We start from the raw sequence: 24,241 nt of genomic DNA on the forward strand, positions 1-24,241 counted from the left end.
AGCCAGTTTCTTTGTAGCACTTGATGTTTTTTGTGACTGCACTTGGGGACACTTTCAAAGTTTTCCCAATTTTTCAGACTGACTGACCTTCATTTCTTAAAATAATGATTGCCACTCGTTTTTCTTTACTTAGCTGTATTTTTCTTGCCATAATACAAATTCTAACAGTCTGTTCAGTAGGACTATCAGCTGTGTATCCACCTGACTTCTCCACAACGCAACTGATGGTCCCAACCCCATTTATAAGTCAAGAAATCCCACTTATGAAACCTGACAGGGCACACCTGTGAAGTGAAAACCATTTCAGGTGACTACCTCTTGAAGCTCATCAAGAGAATGCCAAGAGTGTGCAAAGCAGTAATCAAAGCAAAAGGTGGCTACTTTGAAGAACCTAGAATATGACATATTTTCAGTTGTTTCGCACTTTTTTGTTAGGTATATAATTCCACATGTGTTAATTCATAGTTTTGATGCCTTCAGTGTGAATCTACAATTTTCATAGTCATGAAAATAAAGAAAACTCTTTGAATGAGAAGGTGTGTCCAAACTTTTGGTCTGTACTGTACGTTATGTCTTTCTGGTGGTCTTTCTTGAAGATATCCTAGCTCACTCTTCAGACTTAACATCACAGCGGAGACATGTTTGTACCGCCCTCCAACATGTGCAGGAGAACAGACTGTACTCTAAATTTGAGAAATGCATTTTTTCAAGAAAAAAATATTTTCCGTTCCTGGGTCTGCAATCTTAGACTGGCTTTATCCTGCAGGCTTGTATGCCATACCACCAACAATTAATTTATAATTTTTCCATTCTTACTGCTCTGTCACAGCTCTTACTAGGAAATGGGTGAACACAAGGGAGTGGTCATCTGAAGCAGAATCTACCTTTCTGTCCCGCAAGCAGGCTTTCTCGTGGGCTTTGATTTTTCATTGCATTGATGTCTCTAAACAGTTCTTTTTGGAGGTAGTTATGTCCTTGGGTGCCAGAGCTATCCTTATCCTTAAAGGGAACCTGTCACCAGTTTTATGGTGTCCTAACTAAGGGCAACTTAAATAAGTGATTGATTCTCTTAGCAAAATGCTGGGTCACTTTCTTTAATTGACCCAGTCAATCTTGTACTGAAAAGCTCCAGCTCATAATGATGAGTCCTGACTCTCCCCGCCTACCTGCTGCTGATTGACATTTTTTTTTCCATATGAATCAGGAGCAGGTGGGCAGGGGAGTGGCTATAGCTCTGAATTAAAAAAACGCTGGAATCTCTGACGTCACGCTGGACTCAAATCAGCTCATTAGCATGCGGCATGTGGCATCATTGTGTGTATATTATGAGGTAACCATCTGTCACACCAGTAAGTGAATACATCTAAGGTACTTTTTAGTAGTTAATGATTATAATTAGTTAGATTATAATCAAATATCCACATGACAGTTTCCCTTTAAAGGTTCCACTGACAAGATGGTCTCCTGTGGCTTTTTTTTTCTAAGTCTTTCTATCTTGCAGAGAGGGTATCTGCCACCCAGTCATTATTTACACTGATCATAAGAACTTGACTTATCTCCAGTCTGCCGAATTCACACCAAACCCGATGGTCTGTTTTTCGCTCACTTTGATTTCCTCCTGCACTTTGGGCCAGCAGAGAAGAACATCAAGGCAGGGTGGATGTTCTCTCCTCTACCGTACTGATCAGGAAAATAAACCTTGTCACAGCGTTGACCCTGCCCGTATTGTCACTGTTGCTCCAGTACGAGTCAAGGACATTCTTTCCAGTAAGACGTAAGTTCTGGTTGTCAAGAGGAGTTGGATTCTTGCCTGAGGGCATAAATCTAAACTGGGAGGTCACCCTGGTTTCCACAAGACACTTACCGTAATCTCATTTCTCAATATTACTGTTATCCAACAGTCTCCCAGGATGAACCAAAGTTATGTCACCACTTGGGCTCATAATAAATCCCCTGTGGGTTTTCTCTTCCCGTTGCCTACATGTGATGCTCTGTGGCAATATGTTGGGATAGATTTCATCACGCACCTCCCGCCATCTTCTATATGTACAGGTTATGGTGGTTTGTTTTTCAAACATGGCTCATCTTGACCACTTGTCTTGTCTACATTCTGCAGTTCAACTGGCTAACTTGTTCTTGATGCACATGTTTCATTTGCATGGACTGACTAAAAATATTGTGTTGAACAGAGGTGTTCATTCTAGGTCAATATTCTAAAGGACTCTCTTTCAATTACTTGACATTAATCTGGACTTTTCCTCTGCCTACCACCCTCAGTCTAATGGACAGGTTAAACAAATTAATCAGATTTTGAAGAACTATCTTCATTGCTTAATTTCTTCTAAACAAGATAATTGGGTGCCCTTGTTTCCATGGGCCTAGTTCTCCTATAATTATTACTATACCATCTTTTCACATTTTTTGGTTTCTGGTAAGGTAACTGCTGCTGATACTACCCTCCAAGTATTTTCTTCGGGTTTGGTGGGAACTAAAACTGGACAAAGCATCTGTTCTTATAATGAAATCCACGTACAAGAAATACACAGTGCCTCCACTTTTCTTTCCTGGAGACAGTCTGGTTATCCTGTAAGAACATTTGCTTTAGGGTACTCTTTGAAGTGTTGAGACAGATCAACCCTGTTTGTTAAAGCTGTGACTGCCACCATCTCTGCATTCCTAACTCCTTTCTGTAGTTTTTTAAGTTGGATTTCTCTTTATTATAACTCTCTCAGTCCAATCGTATTAACCAGATTCAGAAAAATTATCGGCGCAATTTAATCTTTCACCATGATGACTGGGTGCCCTTACTTTCCTGTCCTGAATTCTCTTAAAACAAGCACTTAAGCGAGTCTACTAGCAGTTCGCCTTTTTACATTGTCTATGAACATTTGCAAATTTCATGTACTGTTTCTGTTACCTCTCAGGTGCCAGCTGCTGATTCCCCCTCAATGACTTTCTTTAGATCTGACAGGGGACTCAATCTTCCCTGTTTCAGGCAACTACTCTTCTGAAGAGATTTACTTACCGGAGACCCAGGTTACCACCACATTTCTCCTCAGTAGACAAAGTCTGACTGTTCTCTAAAAACATCTGTTTGAGAGTACCCTCCTGCACTTTTACTTTCCTTGATTCTTTGGTCCTTTTAAGGTTTTGAAGCAGAGCAACCCTGTATGCCAAAAGTTAAAGGGAACCTGTCACCAGTATTTTGGGTATAGAGCTGAGGACATGGTTTGCTAGATGGCCGCTGGCACATCCGCAATACCCAGTCCCCATAGCTCTGTGTGCTTTTATTGAGTATAAAAACCGATTTGATACATATGCAAATGAACCTGAGATGAGTCAGAGCTTGAAAATATGACTCTTCTCTGGTCACACAAGTAAGATATGACTCTTTTATGTTAATTTGCATATGTATCAAATCGTTTTTTTTACACAATAAAAGCACACAGAGCTATGGGGACCGGGTATTGCGGATGTGCTAGAGGCCAACTAGCAACCCATGTCCTCAGCTCTATACCCAAAATCCCGGTGACAGGTTCCCTTTAAGCTTTCCACCTTTTCCTGTATACCAAATTTGATCCATGTTTCACATCTAAAAATGCTAGTGCTCAACTGCTGTTCTATGTCTCCAGTCTCTGCTTCCATGCTAGTTGGCCCTAAAGAAGAGTTCCAGGTGGAGAGCATCTTTGATGTAAAGAAGGTTGGAAAGAAAACATATTTGGAGGATTGGAAAGGATTTGGTCCTGAGGGAAGATCTTGGAGCTTGCTGAGAACATGAATGTGCCAGCCTTTCTCAGAAGATTTAATCTACAGTCTAGACCAGGGATGGGCAAACTGTGGCTCTCCAGCTGTTGTAAAACTACAACTCCCAGTATGCCCAGTCGGCCTACAGCAGGGCATGATGATGTGCTTTGTAGTTTTACAACAGCTGGAGAGCCGCAGTTTTGCCATCCCTGGTCTAGACAAAAAAATAGGCATAATAGAGGGGATACCGTAATGTTGGTGGTCCATGTCCGCCCGCATCTCTCCTTTCCCAGTGGTCATGATCGCCAACGTACTCACCCCTTCTGCTGCACTGTGATCTATGCATCTGACCCTACCTCCTTCCTGCTGCTTTTGTTTCTGCACACTCCCATAGCATACACTCTTCAAAGCTTTAAAAGGGCCAGCATACAAATGGGCTAATCTGTCCCCAGCATATGACAGTGTTGCCTGGGGGTTAATATGGCATATTCCACTATGGGAAGATGCCTTAGCAATAAGATTCCTAGCTTGTCTAGTTCCTGTGAAGTTGTGCTGCTATTGTATGTTCTGACCTCTGCCTGATAACTGTATGGAACCTGTGCAACCTGTCCTGACCCTGTCTAATCACACCCACTGCATTACATACAAATTTTACAAATTGGTAAACTCATTGTCTGCAGGAGGGTTATAGCATGGTAGGAGGAGCTAATACTTTCCTGACCAGTGTCTGGTTCCTTGTGGCAGCATCTGTACATAAAGTTACCATTTGTGTTCCCCTAATGAAGGTCATCATAGTATATGGTGTATTTTTGTGATTATAGCAGGGGCTAGGCTGACCATTTAATGTGTATGGGACTGTCCCGACTCCTTCCTTTGAGGAAAGAAATGTCAGGCATGTTGGATTTTAACATGTCTGGTCTAAACCACCAGAGGTATCTGTCTGTGGACTCTTTCCATCTCCCTATTCGGCCAAGCATGCTATTGTACTTATGGGGTTGGAAAAAATAGCTGTTGGTTGGGGTGTGGCTAGTTTAAAATGTGATTTGGAATACCTTGTTACTCTGTTGGTCATGTTCTGACACTATTTGCATTGATTGTGTCATATCTACAAATGATTTTCTCAATAAAATACAAAAATTATGTTTTATAGGGGGAAAAAAAAATAAAAAGAGTCATCTGGTTAGAGCATCCCTGTTCCTCTGTGAACCAGAAGTGTTATGTACTGTCTACAGAAACATCATTGCTGCTGGTCAATAAGTGTCCACAACAGTCATGTGATATTTCCGATTGCGGCTGTTGCTCGAGACATGGTGACTCAGTTTCACAGAAGCTGTGAAACTGGGATCACGAGAAAAGAAGTGGGATCTGCACCTCTAGGACATATCATGTGAATATACCATAAATGTGCAGATGGGAATAACTTTAAGTGGGGATGGATTAGGCTGGCGCCTCTTCCCTAAGTTGAATCTAGTTGCATCTAGGCATGGCGTAGATCTTTGCTTCCCTAATGCATGCTAACCTACTTACAAAGTAAAAAACTTTAAAACTTAACTACAAATTCACTTTTTAAAGATGGTAAATTATTTTATCCAGATCATAAAATTAAGATTTATTATTTAGCTGTGTGTATTTGTATGTCTTTTTAAAAACTTTCTGCAACCTTCAGTTTTCATGCATTAAACATAAATGTCATATTTCATTGGTTTTTAAAGCAATAGAGAAGTTCTGATTTTGCAGTTCACTTACATAAATATATTTGTTTTTTGTATGCAGGTTCCTCAAGCGCTACAGCACAATTTTATTGACTTCTTTCCCAAAATATCATGCTGTTCACCGAAAGAAGTCCTAAGAAAATACACAGAAGATGTGGCAGATGACTGTGGGGATCCAGGAATGGATGTTAAGGAATTCCAAAGTGAATGTTTCCAGAGACCATACCAGTATTTAATACGTTTTGACAAAGGACAGAATCTAGACACATTTACATACAAACATGACAGTGTAGAAGGGGATCCAGCAGAGTGTCTGCAGATATTCCTTTTGCATTGCGGAATTATTGATCCTTCTTGGTCTGAACTCAGAAACTTTTCCTGGTTTTTAAATCTCCAACTTAAAGATTGTGAATCTTCAGTTTTTTGTAAAGTTGAACATGTTGGAGATTTATTGCCAGGATTTAAGCATTTTGTGGTTGATTTTATGATAATCATGGCAAAAGACTTTGCTACACCATCTTTGGATATTGCAGATCAAAGTCCAGGAAGGCAAATTATTAACTTTCATGGACGTGAGGAAAAGGACCTGGCTCCTTTTTTGTTGCGTAAAAAGTGGGAGTCTGAACCACATCCCTATATCTTCTTTAATAATGATCATGTGTCCATGACATTTATTGGATTCCACTTAAAGCCAAATAATGCAGGAGGCGTAGATGCCATCAATCCCAGAGATAATACTGTAATTAAACAAAATGTTATGACCATGCAGCTTTATAATGGATTGGTGCTTCAAAGAGTGCCATTCAATATTGACTTTGACAATCTACCCAGGCATGAGAAAATAAGCAGATTATGTATGGTCCTAGGAATCCAATGGCCATTTGATCCAGATGAAACATATGAGCTCACTATGGACAATATTCTCAAGATTCTGGCCATTAAGATGAGATTCCGATGTGAAATTCCGGTTGTCATCATGGGAGAAACTGGTTGTGGAAAAACACGACTAATAAAGTTCTTATGTCATTTGTGCAAGGGATTTGTTGATACAGAAAATATGAAGCTTGTGAAAGTTCATGGAGGTACCACGGCTGAGATGATTTCCCAGAAAATAATAGAGGCACAGGAAATTGCAAAGTTTAACAAAGACAATGGATGTGATACTGTGTTGTTCTTTGATGAAGCAAATACAACTGAGGCCATAAGTAGTATCAAAGAAGCTCTGTGTGATCACACCGTAGAAGGAGAACCATTAGAAGAGAATTCTGGGTTACACATTATTGCAGCCTGCAACCCATATAGAAAGCACACTGATGAAATGATTAAACGCTTAGAGTCTGCTGGTCTGGGCTACAGGGTAACCGCGGATGAGACCAAGGACAGACTAGGGTCCATCCCATTAAGACAGCTTGTTTACCGCGTACATGCTTTGCCTCCTAGCATGATGCCACTTGTATGGGACTTTGGACAACTAAATAATGAAACCGAGAAGAAATACATACAACAAATCGTTCAGAGATTAGCAAAAGAGATTGAGTTGTCTACTAGTAATGTACAGTTATTAACTAATGTGCTCTCAGCTTCTCAAAGTTACATGAGGTTAAAAAATGATGAATGCAGCTTTGTCAGCCTAAGAGATGTTGAACGTTGTGTAGAGGTCTTCAAGTGGTTCTATAACCATCATACAAAGCTGCTAAAGAATCAGAAATACATGTTAAAGAATAAAAGAAATGTCTCTTATCAAAAAGATAAAGTAGCTTGGTCTCTTGTGCTAGCTGTTGGTGTATGCTACCATGCCTCTTTAGAAACTAAGGAATCGTACAGAGAGGCCATATGTAGACATTTCCATTCGCCATACAGAGACCAAACTGCTATTTTGGATGAAATTAGTATCATTCAAGATCTCTTTTTATCAGGGGTACACTTAAGAAACACCATTGCAAGAAACCTGGCCTTGAAGGAAAACTTATTTATGATGGTCATCTGTATTGAACTTAAAATCCCTTTATTTCTTGTTGGAAAACCAGGAAGCTCAAAGTCACTAGCAAAGACTATTGTTGCAGATGCCATGCAAGGTCAGGCAGCTCATACTGAACTGTATAAAGACCTTAAACAGATTCACTTGGTTTCTTTTCAGTGTAGCCCTCACTCAACTCCAGAAGGTATAATTAGCACATTTAAGCATTGTGCTCGCTTCCAGGAAGGGAAAAATTTAAAAGAGTATGTGTCTGTGGTGGTTCTTGATGAAATCGGTCTTGCTGAAGACTCTACCAAAATGCCTTTAAAGACACTTCATCCTTTGCTGGAGGATGGTTGCATTGATGATGAGCCATTGCCACACAAAAAGGTTGGATTTATTGGAATCTCTAACTGGGCGTTAGATCCTGCAAAAATGAATAGAGGAATATTTGTATCTCGGGGTGATCCTGATAAGCAAGAACTTATTGAAAGTGCTGAGGGAATCTGCTCATCTGATAAACTCATTCTTACAAAAGTCACAAACTATTTCCAATACTTTGCAGATGCTTATCAGCAAGTTTGTGGGACTCAAAAAGAACAGAAAAAAGAATTTTTCGGTTTACGTGATTTTTACAGTCTGATAAAAATGGTGTTTGCTTTTACCAAACAGACAGTCTTGACAGAGCGTGAAATTGCTCGCGCAGTCCTCCGGAATTTCAGTGGGAAAGATGATTTAAATGCATTGGACATTTTTTTGGGAGACGAAAATAAAAATCTTGGTGAGGCGTATAATACGATAGATCTGGTGATGGAAAATATTAAAAGTGACAGTGAGGACTGTGAATCTCGTTACCTTTTAATATTGACCAAAAACTATGCAGCACTTCAGATACTTCAACAAGCATTTATTAAGGAGAAACAGCAACCTGAAATCATATTTGGATCCAGCTTCCCAAAGGACCAAGAATACACTCAGATTTGCCGAAATATCAACCGTGTTAAGATCTGTATGGAAACTGGCCAGATGGTCATTCTCCTTAATCTCCAAAACTTGTATGAAAGCCTCTATGATGCATTAAATCAATATTATGTTTACCTAGCTGGCCAAAAGTATGTAGACTTGGGCCTTGGTACCCATCGTGTAAAGTGCAGGGTTCACCCAAAATTCAGACTGATAGTCATTGAAGAAAAAGATATTGTATACAAAGACTTCCCAATCCCACTGATCAACAGATTAGAAAAACATTATCTGGATATTAGCACATTTTTGAAAAAAGAAGACAAAATTCTTGTTGAACAGCTTGAGGCTTGGGTACAAAGTTTCACCAGTCCAAAAGTAAACCACCTCATGGTAAAAGATCATGAATACAGTCCTTCTGATGTTTTTATTGGCTACCACTCAGACACATGTGCTTCAGTTGTTCTTCAAGTATCAGAGAATATGAATCAAGCACAACATGATACCGAAGATATTAAAAAGGAGAAGTATAAGGCTGCACAAAATGTTCTGCTTAAATGTGCTACACCAGATTCTGTCATCAGGTTAGACCGCCAAGAATTAATTGATGAGTACTTCAAAATACAACATCATGGCTCCTTGGTAGACTTCCTCCATTCACATATAACATCTGCATTTGACAACAGCACCATTTTCACTGAGGTAATACAATTCTATTTTCTTTATTGATTTACTGTTCTGTCTTCACTTGTACTATCTACTTGCTATATTATATTTTAGCAAATGTTAGACAAAAAATAGCAGAAGATATACCGTAAGCCTTGAGTAGCATAGAAAAAATAAATAGGTATGTACGCCCAAGTCTTTATATTACATAAGCAACCTATTAACCAAAATAAATTCTAAGATGCCATAGTATAATATATGTGCCTGTATTAATTACAATGTGTATTAATATAAGGGTGGAGTCCTACAGCAAGAAACAGAATGGTATCAACAAGCCATTTCATATGACAACTAATTGACATGTATAAGTAACTACATATGTCTGTTATAACTAATAAAATGTGCTGTGCAGTAGAAATAAAGGGGCAGTCAGCACTGGATTTAGAACTCCAAACCCGCAAAACTTCTTTTTCCAGCCAGACTTTTCATCTCCAAACTGGGTATCTCACGGTAAGGCCACTTTCACATAGTCTGTGTTTTTGGTCAGTGTTCAATCTGTGATTATGATCCAAAACCAGGAATGGCTACTACATAAACATAAGATATAATGGAAAGATTTACACATGTTCAGTGTTTTTTGACACACTCCTTGTTTTGGCTCGAAATCACTAATGTAAATCTCTGAGCAAACACTGACTGCGTGAAAGCGGCCTAAATTGACCAGTCTAGAATGGATTCATGTATAGCACAATGTATTACTGCATATAACATCATCCAGCATCACATGATGCATGTCATGTCCAACATGCATGTCTCATGATCTCAAAATGCATCACTACCTGGATAATTACGGTAATTAGAATTAAGCAGTTAAATGTTTTATAGATCACTTACGGGATGAATTGCAAGTGTTTTAGGGCAATTCCACACATGACACCCACACTTTATCCAAGGTATCACAGCAGCGTGGCAAAAACCTGGCTTGGAGTTTTGCTAGTTTTGGAATTCTTGTTCACTTCTTTTTAGAAGTAAAAATTACTGCTAGATGTGACCGTTCCTTTATAATAGATTTATATTTTTCCTTTATAAAACTCTGGCCCTGACATTTAACAATATTAAAGTATGATTCAATTTAAACTCTTCATGTTTAGATCACAACATTTTCACGCCTTCTTACTTCTGCGGACAAAAAGATTTTAGAAGTTGAATTACAAAACAATATCAGCAACATTGAAATTTTGTCCCTTCAACAATTTGACACAGAATTCTCATTTTTGAAGAAAATTCGGTAAGTTGTAACATCTAGATGATCGGCCGCATGTGTTATTAAGGACACAGCATTTCTGACTCAGAGATAATGCAGTTTTAGTTCACTTCACTTAAGACTTTTTGTCAGAATCTGGAGTTGCCTCTTGAAATCTATTGTATTTTAGTATATTGGTGTGGTTTCTCCTAATAAGTGATATTAATGCAAACTATACAAGCGTGCAAATAATTGAGAAGGTCCAATCTCTGTGTCAGATATGTTTGTGTGGCTTACTACCCTTAAACTATAATAATCTTTATTTATATAGTGCCAACATATTATTCTAATTTGTTTCAGTGCTATATATATTCGGTTACATTAGGTCTAAATACACTTTATGAGCAAAAGTATTGGGACACCTACTCTACACATTACACCTACCAGATCCTTTACGACATCCCATTCTAAATCCATAGTTCACCATGTTGTAATGGAATTAAAGGCTCCTGGCTATTATATTTGTTACAACAGTGACATCCTATTACAGTACTCACTGAGGACTTTAGAACAAGCCATTCTTTCACAAATTATTGTAAAGGCAGACTGCATGGATAGGTGCTGGATTTTATACACCTGTGGCCATGGGACTGAATTAAACACCTGAATTCAGTGATTAAGACATTGGTCCCAATACTTTTTTCCATATAGTTTAATATTTTTTATTTTGTTAATTTTTTAAATCCTTGTACGGTATTTGAAAGTTTCAAATTCATGTGCACGTATGGTAGTGAAATTCACAAAACTAGTACTACAATGTCAGCAGAGGGATTGTGCATAAATTATTATTTTTCTTTTGCAAACTGCTTACAATGATATAAGTAGCCCTACGGACACACAGAGAGTGTGTAAAACGTTTAATTCTGCTTCCCAACTTCACTTTGCCCAAATCTCAACCCTGGATTAATGAGTTTGAAAACTGGTATCATATGAAGATTTTGGGTTCTAATAATGATATCAATAGCAAGCAGCGGGCATTTTGAATCAGAGTTAATTATTTGGGATTTTGGTAGCTTTCTTACCGTTTGTTTTTTCCCCACTTAGGCATTTTCTAGAATCTGCCTCTGACAATCTGATACTAATTATACAGACTGATTTTGAAGAAGGGTCTCGAGGAGCAAATCTTGTTGCATCAGCAAAGTAAGTTTATATAATATGTGTTACTGTTCACCAATGTGTTTGTGAGATGATTATATGACACTTACTAATATAGTCTTTGTTGAAATTCTGCACCATTTTCTTTATTTCATAAGGTATAGGGCCCATTGTTTGCCAAGTCTCTTGTGCTGTCCACACAGAGGTCCCACCAGTAAAATGTCTGCTGATTGACGGGCATGTGACCACGCAAACCACTTCAATGGGATGTCTTCTCTATTTAAATACACTGGAATTTGTGCAGGTGTAGTGTGTTAGAATGGAGAAGGCTGAGTGATGTGTCTGGTCACATGAACCTCCATCAGCAGCCATCTTATGGACAGAAACTCTTTCTGGATAGCACAGAAGACTTGCCTGTGGCATGGCTTATGAAATATAGCAAATGGCAAAGAATATGAACAAAGGCTATATTAGTAAGTGTCCTATAGTCCTCTTACATATACATTGGTCACAATAAGCCAGACAGTGACCAACCCCTTTAAGGCTGTTTCACATGAGCACTGTGTATGTCCGATGTTCTGTTCAGCAACAAAAATAATGGAAGAGCAAGATTTGGCACATAACTAACAGGAATGGTGCCAAACAGTTCCCATTGACTATAATGGGATCTGTTCAGTTTCCATTCGGAAGGGTGCTTTTTTAAGAAAGAAAAAAGTCCTGCCTAAATACTGATATTTTTAACAAAATTTGTGATGGAGCCAACGAACAGAGCCTCCAACATAGATGTGAACATGCCCTAAGAAAGAAATACATAATGTCAAATTGTTTGATTTGTTCTGTTTGATTCCTTATCCTTAGGTACTCGGCTGTGAATGAAATAAACAAGTTAAATCTCAACACAAAATGTGTCTTTGTCTACTTTATAACTAAGCTCCCGAGAATAAAAGGTGGAACATCATATGTGGGCTTTCGTGGCGGTAAGACATGTTTAAATGTTTTCTGACAAACTACAGGGACTTCCTAAAATGTACTATGTTTAGAGAACATCTGTCAGCAAGATCAACCTTATTAAACCAGGGAGTCGATCTACCTGATAAAACTGATACCTGTATTGCTGCTCTTGAAAAGATAACGTTTATTTTACAGTTGCAAGAAAAAGTATGTGAAACCTTTGGAATGATATGGATTTCTGCACAAATTGGTCATAAAATGTGATCTGATCTTCATTTAACTCACAGCAATAGACAATCACAGTCTGCTTAAACTAATAACACACACAGAATTAAATGTTACCATGTTTTTATTGAACACACCATGTAAACATTCACAGTGCAGGTGGAAAAAGTATGTGAACCCCTAGTCTAATGACATCTCCAAGAGCTAATTGGAGTGAGGTGTCAGCCAACTGGAGTCCAATCAATGAGATGAGATTGGAGGTGTTGGTTACGGCTGCCCTGCCCTATGAAAAAATACACACCAGTTCTGGGTTTGCTTTTCACAAGAAGCATTGCCTGATGTGAATGATTCCTCGCACAAAAGAGCTCTCAGAAGACCTACGATTAAGAATTGTTGACTTGCATGAAGCTGGAAAGGGTTATAAAAGTATCTCCAAAAGCCTTGCTGTTCATCAGTTCACAGTAAGAAAAATTGTCTATAAATGGAGAAAGTTCAGTACTGCTGCTACTCTCCCTAGGAGTGGCCATCCTGTAACGATGACTGCAAGAGCACAAAGCAGAATGTGAAGAAGAATCCTAGAGTGTCAGCTAAACACTTACAAAAGTCTCTGACATATGCTAACATCCCTGTTAGCGAATCTACGATACGTAAAACACTAAACAAGAATGGATTTCATGGGAGGATACCACAGAGGAAGCCACTGCTGTCAAAAAAAACCCATTGCTGCACGTTTACAGTTTGCACAAGAGCACCTGGATGTTCCACAGCAGCACTGGCAAAATATTCTGTGGACAGATGAAACCAAAGTTGAGTTGTTTGGAAGAAACACACAACACTATGAGTGGAGAAAGAGGCACAGCACACCAACATCAAAACCTCATCCCAACTGTGAAGTATGGTAGTGGGGGGCATCATGGTTTGGGGCTTGATAAATCCCAAGTTTATCAAGACATTTTGCAGGAGAACTTAAGGCCATCTGTCCACCAGCTGCAGCTCAACAGAAGATGGGTGCTGCAACAGGACAACTAAAAGTAAATCAACAACAGAATGGCTTAAACAGAAGAAAATACGCCTTCTGGAGTGGCCCAGTCAGAGTCCTGACCTTAACCCGATTGAGATGCTGTGGCATTACATCAAAAAAGTGATTCACACCAGACATCCCAAGAATATTGCTGAACTGAAACAGTTCTGTAAAGAGGAATGGTCAAGAAATACTCCTGACCGTTGTGCACGTCTGATCTGCAACTGGCCCAGTAACCCCATGCATGTGCTGCAGATACTTCTACTGGCACATGCACAGTACATCTCTTTTGGCTTTCCGTGCTACATGTGCCAACTGAAGAATCTGTGGTGCATACAAGGAATTACAGGGCCGGGAAAAAGGACAATTATGTCAACCAAGAAGTGGGGCAGCTGAGGAGCACCCAAGGGCTCAGCCTATTAATTTGTATATGGCATAAAATATTTTTTTTCGGAATGGGGCAAATATTTTAACATCATTTATAAATAAATGGTTGCCATTCCCCTTGTAATAATGGTGTGTCCCTACAAATTCTAAGGCAGGTATTACTCCTGGTGGCCCTTTTTGTTTGCTGCATTTTTTTAAACTGCAGTAAAACAGCCACTGCAGTAAAAACGCACTACAGATTGTCCACAACTTATTAAAGGGAGCCTGTCATCAACTTTATGCTAACCTCACTGAGGGCAGCATGAAATAGTGACAGAAATGCTGATTTCAACATCATAATCATTACAGCCCAGGCCTTGAAAAGAGTCACATCTACCTGAGAAGAGTCCTGGTTATTCCTAATCTCCTGCACTCTCACCCATCTGCTGATGATTGGCAGTTCTCTACTAGAGAGAAAGGGAGAAACCCAGGTAGAAGCCTGTCAGTCATCAGCAGGTTGGCAGGGAGAGCAGGAATTCATGAATAACCATGACTCTTCTCAGGTGGCCGTGACTCTTTTCCAGGCCCAGTCTGCAATGATTGTGATGTCGGTTCTCGGCAACCACTTACTTTTAACTCATAAATAACAGACCGCTGAAATCAACAAGCCTGTCTCTGCTGTATGCTGCCGTTAGTATGGGTAACATAAAGGTGATGACAGGTTCCCTTTAACACAGCTTTATATTGTCAGTGTTAATTACTGTGAAATTAATACACCCCCAACTGGTAACATCCAGTTATCAATTTAGCATTAAATTTGTAGGAGGAATAAAAGAGGAGTGGTACAAGAGAGAGTTATAAGAAAATATTCCCCAGAATTGTTACTACATGAGGAATACAAGCATTTCCTTAGGAGAACTGATGGATCCTCTTTAATAGGGGTATTATAGTTTTGACAAATAAAGCTTATTAATTGTATAATGAAAAGCTAAACACTTACACAATACACATTCTGTAGCCTATAATCATGTTTTTCAAGAATCTACTTGCTGACATGTTATAGAAACCTTCATTCTTTACTTCCCAGGAAAAATTATCTATTAGTACATTTATCGAGCCCTGCCTTATAGGGTACTTGCACATGAAATGTTGTTTTATGATTATTATTTTTTAATTGGTTTGGTACGATGTTTCTTTTATGAAACATGACTTGTATATTACACTGTGTACAGTCGGCTGATAGATACCATTAAGGAGATGTCCTTATCTTTTTCTGTTAGGTTTGTGGCAATCTGTGCACATTGATGATTTGAGGAAATCTAAAGATATGGTGACCGATGTAACAGCACTTCTGAAGTTCACCATTAGTCAGTTGTTCTATACTGCAGGTAAGCCTGACTACTTTGACAAGATGTCAACTTGTCAAACATTTAAAAAAAATCTAAGTCAATAACTAATGGTGTGTTCTACTTTTACTCTTGCCTTGGAAAAATCTGACGCCTACTTTTTGGCTGACCTGTTTCTTTTTGCAGCCTCTCAGAGGCTAAAAATGAGAGCACTTTAAGGGATTCATTTATAAAGATGACTGTTTTTTTAAACTGAAGCCACCAGAATTGTACGCTGATTGCACAGTGCCCATTTCAGAAACTCCTGATGATCATTTGCTATGTCAGTAAGGGCTCATGCACACAAACATATTTTATGTCCACGTCCGATACGCATTTATTGTGGGTTGGATGCGGTCCCATTCACTTTAATGCACACTGCGTGCTGTATGTCCGTTCCATGGCATCCGCAAAAATATAGAACATGTCTTATTCTTGTCCACATTCTGTTCTATTATGGCCCGCACAATGCGGAACGCACAAGGCCAGTATCTGTTTTGCAGGCCGCAAAAATAGCTACGGCTGTGTGCATGAGCCCTAAGTAGCTGCAGCTGCCCATACAGGTGCTTTGATACAGCTTATATGTAAAGTTGTTCACACCTTCTTCATGATTTCTCCTTACAATTCGGGGATGGTCTGGTTCCACCAAGTTCTGTGTAATTTGACAAGGAAATCTTCTACTGTATTCTATTTATCTTGGGCCAAAATCATTTTTCCTTATGGCCTTTATTAAAAGTGTTCAACCCTTTCTCCTTCAGCTTTCACTGCTCTGTAGACTGTTCCTTCTGCTTTTCAGTGAAATCCATTAGAGAGCTGCTCTGGCAGTTTGATGTGTAGCTGTTATCGCTTCACTGCTGACAACTCATAAACACCCATATAAGCAAGAAGTCCACCCGAACGAGAGAGCGCCGCACATTCATTGCTATGGGAGTTTCAAAAATAGCAGTATAAGAGCTCTTGGCTGTTTTTGGAACTCCCTAAGTGGTGAATGATGAGCACGTCGCACAAGTACAGACGCCTCTCCATGCACTGCTGTGGGACTGCGAAAAATACCTGGAGCTCAACTATTTGTGGAACTCCCATTCACTTTGGAAGTCATCTCCTGGAGATAGGAGGGGTTTCCCGGGGTGAGAACTGCACTTATTATGGAATATCCTTGTGATGTGCCATCAATGTCCAAGATGGGCCTACCCCTTTAAATAACTGTTTTGGAGCAGTTCGGGAAATAAAGATTAGGACTACACTGTTGACAGCTCTGTTTCAGTGAAAAACTGAAAGAACAGTCTGCACAGAGAGTGAAAGCTGAAGGTTGTAAAAGAAAAATAATTTTAAGCCCAAGATACATAGAATGCTATGGTAAAAAAATAAAAAATAAATGCCCCCACAGGTGTGCATAGCCTGCATAAGGGAGTATAAAAATACCCTAAGATGCTCGATTGTTGGCTGATCAGATATATATAACAGATATGGTCTATGAGCAGGGACGTCACTTCCTCCACCCAAACGAGGGAGATGCTGTGGATGGGTTCAGAACTATTCATTAGTGTTGAGCGAACTTGTGTTTTAAGTTCGGCATCTAAAGTTCGGATTATAGAAGAATCGTATTATGGATTCTAAATTCCGTTATGGTCCGTGGTAGTGGAATCCATAACACGATTCTTCGATAACACGAACTTTAGCAGCGAACTTGAAACATAAGTTCGCTCAACATTACTATTCATCTCTCTTGTGCGCATACTCCTGAATCCACCTCATCTGCGCATGTGCCAGGGAGAAGATAGTTCTGGCCCCATCCACAGCACCTCCACCTTCCTGGGCTGCAGAAGTGATGTGCTGTCCATAGGTCAGACCAGAAACTAACATGCTTTAATCTGCATGAAGGCTAAACATTCTCAGTTTAGGGAGCTGTCTAAATATTCTTCTTATTTGAATCCAACTGCTAACTATATAAACCTGAATCCTGATGTCTGGCGTTTTCAGATCCTGAAACAAAAGTAATAAACAATGAGACTCAAAAACTGGCCAAAGAAACACCAATGGAAGTGGAAGACTGTCCATCCCATGGCAATGAAGTGAATGCAAGCAATCATTATGAGGAGGCCAGCTTAATGGAGATAGATCAAGATAAAGAGACAAGTAAAGAGACAGACATGCAACCAGTCTCTTTTGAGAATGTATGAATACTTTTTTTATCTCTTTTATTTCTCTCAGAAAATACCATTTAGTCTGCCTTTGCTTTCTTTAAGCGAACTTGTGTTTTAAAGGGAACCTGTCACTGGGATTTTGGGTATAGAGCTGAGGACATGGGTTGCTAGATGGTCGCTCGCACATACGCAATACCCAGTCCCCATAGCTCTGTGTGCTTTTATTGTGTAAAAAAAATGATTTGATACATATGTAAATTAACCTGAGATGAGTCCTGTCCCTGACTCATCTCACGTACAGGACTCATCTCAGGTTAATTTGCATATGTATAAATCAGTTTTTTTACACAATAAAAGCACACAGAGCTATGGGGACTGTGTATTGTGGATGTGCTAGCGGCCATCTAGCAACCCATGTCCTCAGCTCTATACCCAAAATCCAGGTGACAGGTTCCCTTTAAGTTCTGCGTCCAAAGTTCGGGTTATGGAAGAATCCCGTTATGGATTCCGCTACCACGGACCATAACGCAATTTGGAATCCATAACGGGATTCTTCGATAACCCGAACCCGAACTTTGGACGCAGAACTTAAAACACAAGTTCGCTCAACACTACTTCTGACATATATATTTATCCCAGACATGTTTAACTCCAGATAAGTTTCCAATTACTTCTGCTGGAAGTATTTTCTAAGCATCTATGACTGTTTCAGTAAAATGATATTCAGAATCAGTGAGAACCCATCATCTATTTCATCCATTTCAGATGGTGTAAACTTAGACAGGCTGTGTAGATCTGAACCAGATTTATCACAGGGGTTTAGGCTGCATGATAAATGTGGTGCAGGGATAGACACTTTTCACTGCCTCTTTACCAATTATTGTTTGGCTTACTTTGGGGCAGATTTGTATACCAGAATTGTGCTGAAAATGTCATCGTAGGTCACACCCTTTCCTACAAAGCTCCACCTGTTTTACACTATACCCCACCCCTTGTTGAGTCCTTGTAGAAACCCTAGAGGAGCCAAATTGTGCAAATTTGTGAAACATTTTAGACATATTTTTGGCCCTTACTCATTAGTAAATCAGGGCTATTGTCTACTTCTCCTCACCCTGCTTAGCTGAATTGACAGATTGCTTACTATAAAGTTTCGTATATGCTATACTTAAACTTAAGGGAGAGACCCATCTATCCAGTCAAACAGGGCAAGAAAAAGCCACACATTGGATTCCTCTTCATGTGCCTAGACTTTGCAAAATGTCGAGTTTTCATCTTGCCCTTGGTTTGGGCATGAAATCGATGGTAGGTTCCCTTTAAAGCAGGGGTGCACAACCTTTTCTGGTTGGGGGCCACATTGTCAGCCTGAACCAATTCTAAGGGCCGAAAGTAAAACGTAAAAGGGGTATTACCAACTGAAATACTGTATTTTTGGCATATTGAACATACAGTATATTCTATAAATGTCTAGTTACCGTCTAGGACTCACATCTAATAGGAGAATACATGAAAGATACATGTAAGAAGCCATAAGACCTTCCCTACATGTCTTTTTTACCAGATGTTTGGGGGCCGCACAGAATGGTATTGAGGGCCGCATGTGGACCCCGGGCCGCAGGATGTGCACCCCTGCTTTAAAGAATGACTGGCTGTTTAAAACTCCTAAGAACAATAAAGAACAATAGGAATGTAACATGGACAATGAATGATTTATGTTTGGAAAGGAAGTTAAAGGATAACTCATATTTTTTTTTATTTGCTAGTTTATTAGAGCTAGGCATGTATACCTAGTCTGTCAGTGATTGTCCTCTGTCCCTTTCCCCTGTCCCTTAAAAAAACAGTTGCTATGGCTTGTCTGTCTTTGGCTAAGAAGACAGAGGGGCGGTCCGTCACACTGCATGCCTGCATTAGGCTTCAGAGTGAGGAGGCGTGTCTCTCAGTAATCCAATCTGATCGGCTGGCAGGGAGCTGCTGGCTACATCAAGTGTGTATGGAAAGTGAGGGAAAGCAGTTTTGGCTTTAGAGAACTGGCAGAGGAGCCATCTTGAGAAGATCCTCATATTGTAAATGTTTAAACTGCCGTAACTAAAGGAAAAACTCAAGAAAAAGTGTGGTATGTGAAGAAACTAAAGATTGCTTTATACATAATGCTGCTGCAGCAGTAATATACCGTATGCTAAAATAGATTTTTTTATGAAAACATGACAATTACCCTTTAAAGGGGTATTCCTGCTGTTACAAGTTATTCCCTATGCACAGTATATGGGGATAACTATTAGATCATTGGGAGTCCTACCGCTGGAACCCTCACTGATCATGAGAACGGGGACCCCATGCCACTAAGAGCCCCTCGAAAGGAACGGAGCAACAAGTCGAGCATGTGTACTGCTGCTCTCTGAACTCCCATAGAGATGAATGGAGCGGCAGTTCACATGCCTAACTTGATGGTGTCTTCATTTGGGGGGCTAGCAGGGGTGCAAGTTTCCTGTTACGGTGATCAGTGGAGGTCTCAGCGGTAGGCCCCCAACCTATCTAATAGTTATCCCCTATACTGTGGATGAGGGATAACTTGTAATAACCAGAATACCCCTTTAAGATTTGTCAATGGCAACATGTCATTAGTTAAGAACATAATAAATATTCTTAGTCACTTGTATTCATGAATATCGTAATTTCAGCCAATAGAACTTTTACTTTGTTAAACTTTTCCACATATTTGCAGATACTGGATACCACCATTCTAATTAGAAGTTGTGTCCAGAATGCTATAGGCTTGTTAAGAGATGAGAATATTGACAGTCGTAGCACCAGGAGGATTGAAATCCTGATAAACCTGTTGAGTACAGAGAATGAAATGAAAGGTATGGTTATTCAAGCTCACTGAGCCATTGAAGAAATCAGTGGCACATTACTTTCTATTACTGATATTTTGCATGTATCAAGGAGAAATGCACCAGCCCCACATCCCTTTCCATGTCAGAATGTTGACACAGAAGAAAATCTATCCCAAAAGAGGTCCAAGTGCTCAGATTAGCTTGAATTAGGTAGACTTTAACTCTTTCAAATAACGTATCTAGCTGCTAACCTGTCTTACTATAGCAGCAATATGTCGCATCTATAGCATTCCATCCTAGTGCAGTCCAAAAGTGGGTGACACCAATAGGATTGGAGAATAGTAAGGAGAGGTGTAAGAAACATAGATTACTTTAGGATGGGTTGTTTCAGAGAGTTGAACGAATGGTTTCAGATGGAGAGATCTAACTTCTTATGAAGCTCAATAAAATCTAGGGATGTCTAGTCAGTAGGTGTACCAATAGTAGTGAAACATGATGCAGAGGAAGATGCATAATGTGGTATTGTTTCCTTAAAAAAATATTTGTTTCATTCTTAAAGGGGTTTTCCATAACTTAGATAATCATGACTTATCCTCGGGATAGCAACTAAGCTTGGTATTGCAGTCCAGTCCCACTTGTATGGGACTGAGCAAGGCGATGTGACTGATAGACATGACGTGACAGGCCGAGGAAGTGGGTGTTGGCTCAGTATAGGCCATTGCTTGCTGATCGCAGGGGGTCCAACACCCCTGCCAATCAACTGGCCTGTGTTTCTCCGTTGTCGGAAGTCAGCGGTGGAGCTACACAGCACCGTTGACATTGTAGCAGCAGGAGCTCACTACTACAGGACTGCTCCCGCCACTACAATGTGTTGCTGGTGCTGTGTAGCTCCAGCATTGACCTCTGTTGACAGAGCTACACAGACCAGATAATTAGTGGGGGTGCGATGTGATGGCCATCAATTAAAAACCCTAGACAACCTCTTTAACTTTTTATATTGTCTTCATTTTTGTAGATTCCTTCTTAAAATATCTAAAACACCGTCTACATAACATGTTGAAGACTCAGGAAGTAGATTTGTTTCATGCTGAAGATTGGGTTGTACGAGAAGCTGCAAATCTAGATGCACTGCAGGAAGCAGGAACTTTCAGGTTAGAAAGACAAATGGCTGCTTGTTTTTGTGCATTTAATATAACCATTGCATACACACTTTACAGGGAACCTTGATATAGATTTATCTTCATGGCAGCACAACTACCATTACTTAACAAGAATACTATAAAAGAGAAACAATAAATAAAGACACAGACACTTCTATGTGTGGATTAATTAATCATTAAAAACCAGAATAAATATAATAAAATATATATGATTTCATAAATAACTAGTTAAAACCAACATACCATGCAGTCATAAAACAAGTCCACCCACAATTACCTGCAATAAATGACTCCAGATACATATAGTGTCACCACGAGCAAAAGCTCTGAGGGGGTCCTGACACTCTCCCAGTTTATCCACCAGGCACACATGGCTAAAAAATTGGCTCAAGGGCTTCATAAATTTGCCATTACATAGATGCAACTGCCCTACTATGTCCACTAAATGTGTTTCTCTGTGCTTTTCAGCAGAGATAATGGTTCACATTGATTCTTTAGGTTGTTTTAATTGTATTTAATAACATTTATATATGCCTTACAGCACCAGGGTCCTAGGTTCGAATCTGACCAAGGGCAACATCGGCATGGAGTTTGTATGTTCTCCCCGTGTTTGCGTGGGTTTCTTATGGGTACTCTGGTTTCCTCCCACACTCCAAATACATACTGATAGGGAACTTATATTGTGAGCCCCGTTGGGGACAGTTGGATACTAATGTCTGTAAAGCGCTTCAGAATATAGTAGCGCTATATAAGTGCATAAAATAAATATGTTTTACAAGTGCAAATAACACTACAAGTGTCAGACTTGGGGAGAAGTATTTGCTGGGCAGCTTCCTCATGCTTCTCCGCATCCAACTGAGATTATTGAAAGGGCTCTCGCCCACTTTTAGGGAAAGCGTGAGGCCTGCTGAATAATGGCACATTTTTGAGGACCATGTGTTTCTAATTGAGTAGTTGTCTAACCGTAATAGTTAATAGTACTAATAAACCAACTTTATATGCAGGCAAACCCTTTGGAAACGTGTTCAAAAAGCTGTGACACCCTTTTTATCCCAAATTTTATCCATCATTGACTGCAATGGCAACCTGGAAATTCTTGTGAACGGCCATGTGGAGGACTTTATAAAATCCCTATGGATGTTCATTTATTCGGATGAAAAACTTCTATCTGTTCCCAGCAACTTCAGGTATTCTTTGGTTTAAGAAATGTATTGTTTTATTCAGTTTCCTGGTTCAACTGCATGCATTTATCGTAGATTATGCATCTCTAACATTCCATTCCTAACTTACGGTGAAAAAGGAATACACTGTTATATTCATTCATGTCAAGGGGTCATCTCATCACAGACAACCATTTTAATCTGAAAGCTGCCTTAAGACCCCCGTCAAAGGATGATATGGGGGAAGGTAGTATTAGATGGCGGCCATTCAGATAAATGGCCATACATGTACTGCTCAAGCCTTCCAGAGTGGTAGCAGCCATTTGTTAGAGGCTGTATGGAATGATTTACAAAGAGGGTCTTGAAAGTGAGACCCCCTCTATGATGTCCAAATGCTTTTTTTTTTTTTTTTACATTTGCAAAAAAACATTAATATCACTAATACAATATCAAGACCAAAAAATAAATCACCTTACACATTTGTGTAAACCATCTACTCCACTGTGTATAAATGTGTATATACTGTATGTTAATATGTCATTACGTGTATATACCATACTGTATGTTAATATGTCATTGTGTGTGTATATACCGTGTGTTAATATGTCATTGTGTGTATATACTGTATGTTAATATGTCATTACGTGTATATACCATACTGTATGTTAATATGTCATTGTGTGTGTATATAACGTGTGTTAATATGTCATTGTGTGTATATACTGTATGTTAATATGTCATTGTGTGTATATACTGTACTGTATGTTAATGTCATTGTGTGCAGGGCCGGCGTATAGCGCACTCTGCCTGGCAGGAGTCCGAATCCCAAGCAGTAGCACCCGGCCACCGCCTGCGCCTCGCCCCCTACTTGTGATCCATCTTACATAATCTCCTTCACTTCTTTTGATCCTGTACTTGCCGGTCAGAGTATGAGTTTGTTCAGTCACTTCGGGCAGAGCGAGCGGCACACAGCTGACACACAGCTATGAGTGTATTTAAGTCTCATTTAGACTGTCTTTCAGAAAAGTTTCTCCTGGGATTCGAACTCACGACCTTTACACATCAGAGGCAAGGCATTTACCCACACAGTTACTTAATAAAAAAAAAAAATAGAATAATATATAAGACTTCTACTGTAGGTAACTTTGATACCTAGTGTACAACCATACACACGACAGCTGCCCCAACACACCCAGCTCTGCTACATCCATACACAGTGAGCTGCTGTCATGTGTATGTACACTAGGTATCAAAGTTACCTACAGTAGAAGGTCTTATATATATATTTTTTTTAAGTAACTGGCTAGATAGCTCTCATAGCTGTGTGGGTAAATGCCTTGCCTCTGATGTGAAAAATCATGAGTTCGAATCCCAGGAGAAACTTTTCTGAAAGTGTTTTTTTTATTTTATTTTTTATACCGGACTGTTACTTTACTGCCACGGGGGAGGGGGGCTATTGGCGCCATGATACTGGCACATGGAGGGGGGAGGAGAGAGGCACTTGATACTGGCACATTAGGGGGCAGGGGGAGAGGATGGCACTATGATATTAGAAATGGAC

At 39.6% G+C, this 24,241-nt stretch overlaps 1 protein-coding gene across 1 annotated transcript in view; it reads left to right on the forward strand.

Moving 5' to 3' along the window:
• RNF213 (ring finger protein 213) overlaps positions 1–24,241 on the forward strand; it is a 355,180-nt gene that overhangs the window by 228,108 nt on the left and 102,831 nt on the right. The window contains 9 exon segments of the mRNA XM_044281121.1: positions 5,518–9,075; positions 10,191–10,327; positions 11,387–11,482; positions 12,296–12,414; positions 15,281–15,388; positions 17,366–17,559; positions 20,249–20,387; positions 21,376–21,511; positions 22,525–22,707. Coding sequence (XP_044137056.1) covers positions 5,518–9,075; positions 10,191–10,327; positions 11,387–11,482; positions 12,296–12,414; positions 15,281–15,388; positions 17,366–17,559; positions 20,249–20,387; positions 21,376–21,511; positions 22,525–22,707 — 4,670 coding nt within the window.

The sequence above is a fragment of the Bufo gargarizans genome, chromosome 2, assembly GCF_014858855.1.
Source record: "Bufo gargarizans isolate SCDJY-AF-19 chromosome 2, ASM1485885v1, whole genome shotgun sequence".
Lineage (NCBI taxonomy): Eukaryota > Metazoa > Chordata > Amphibia > Anura > Bufonidae > Bufo > Bufo gargarizans.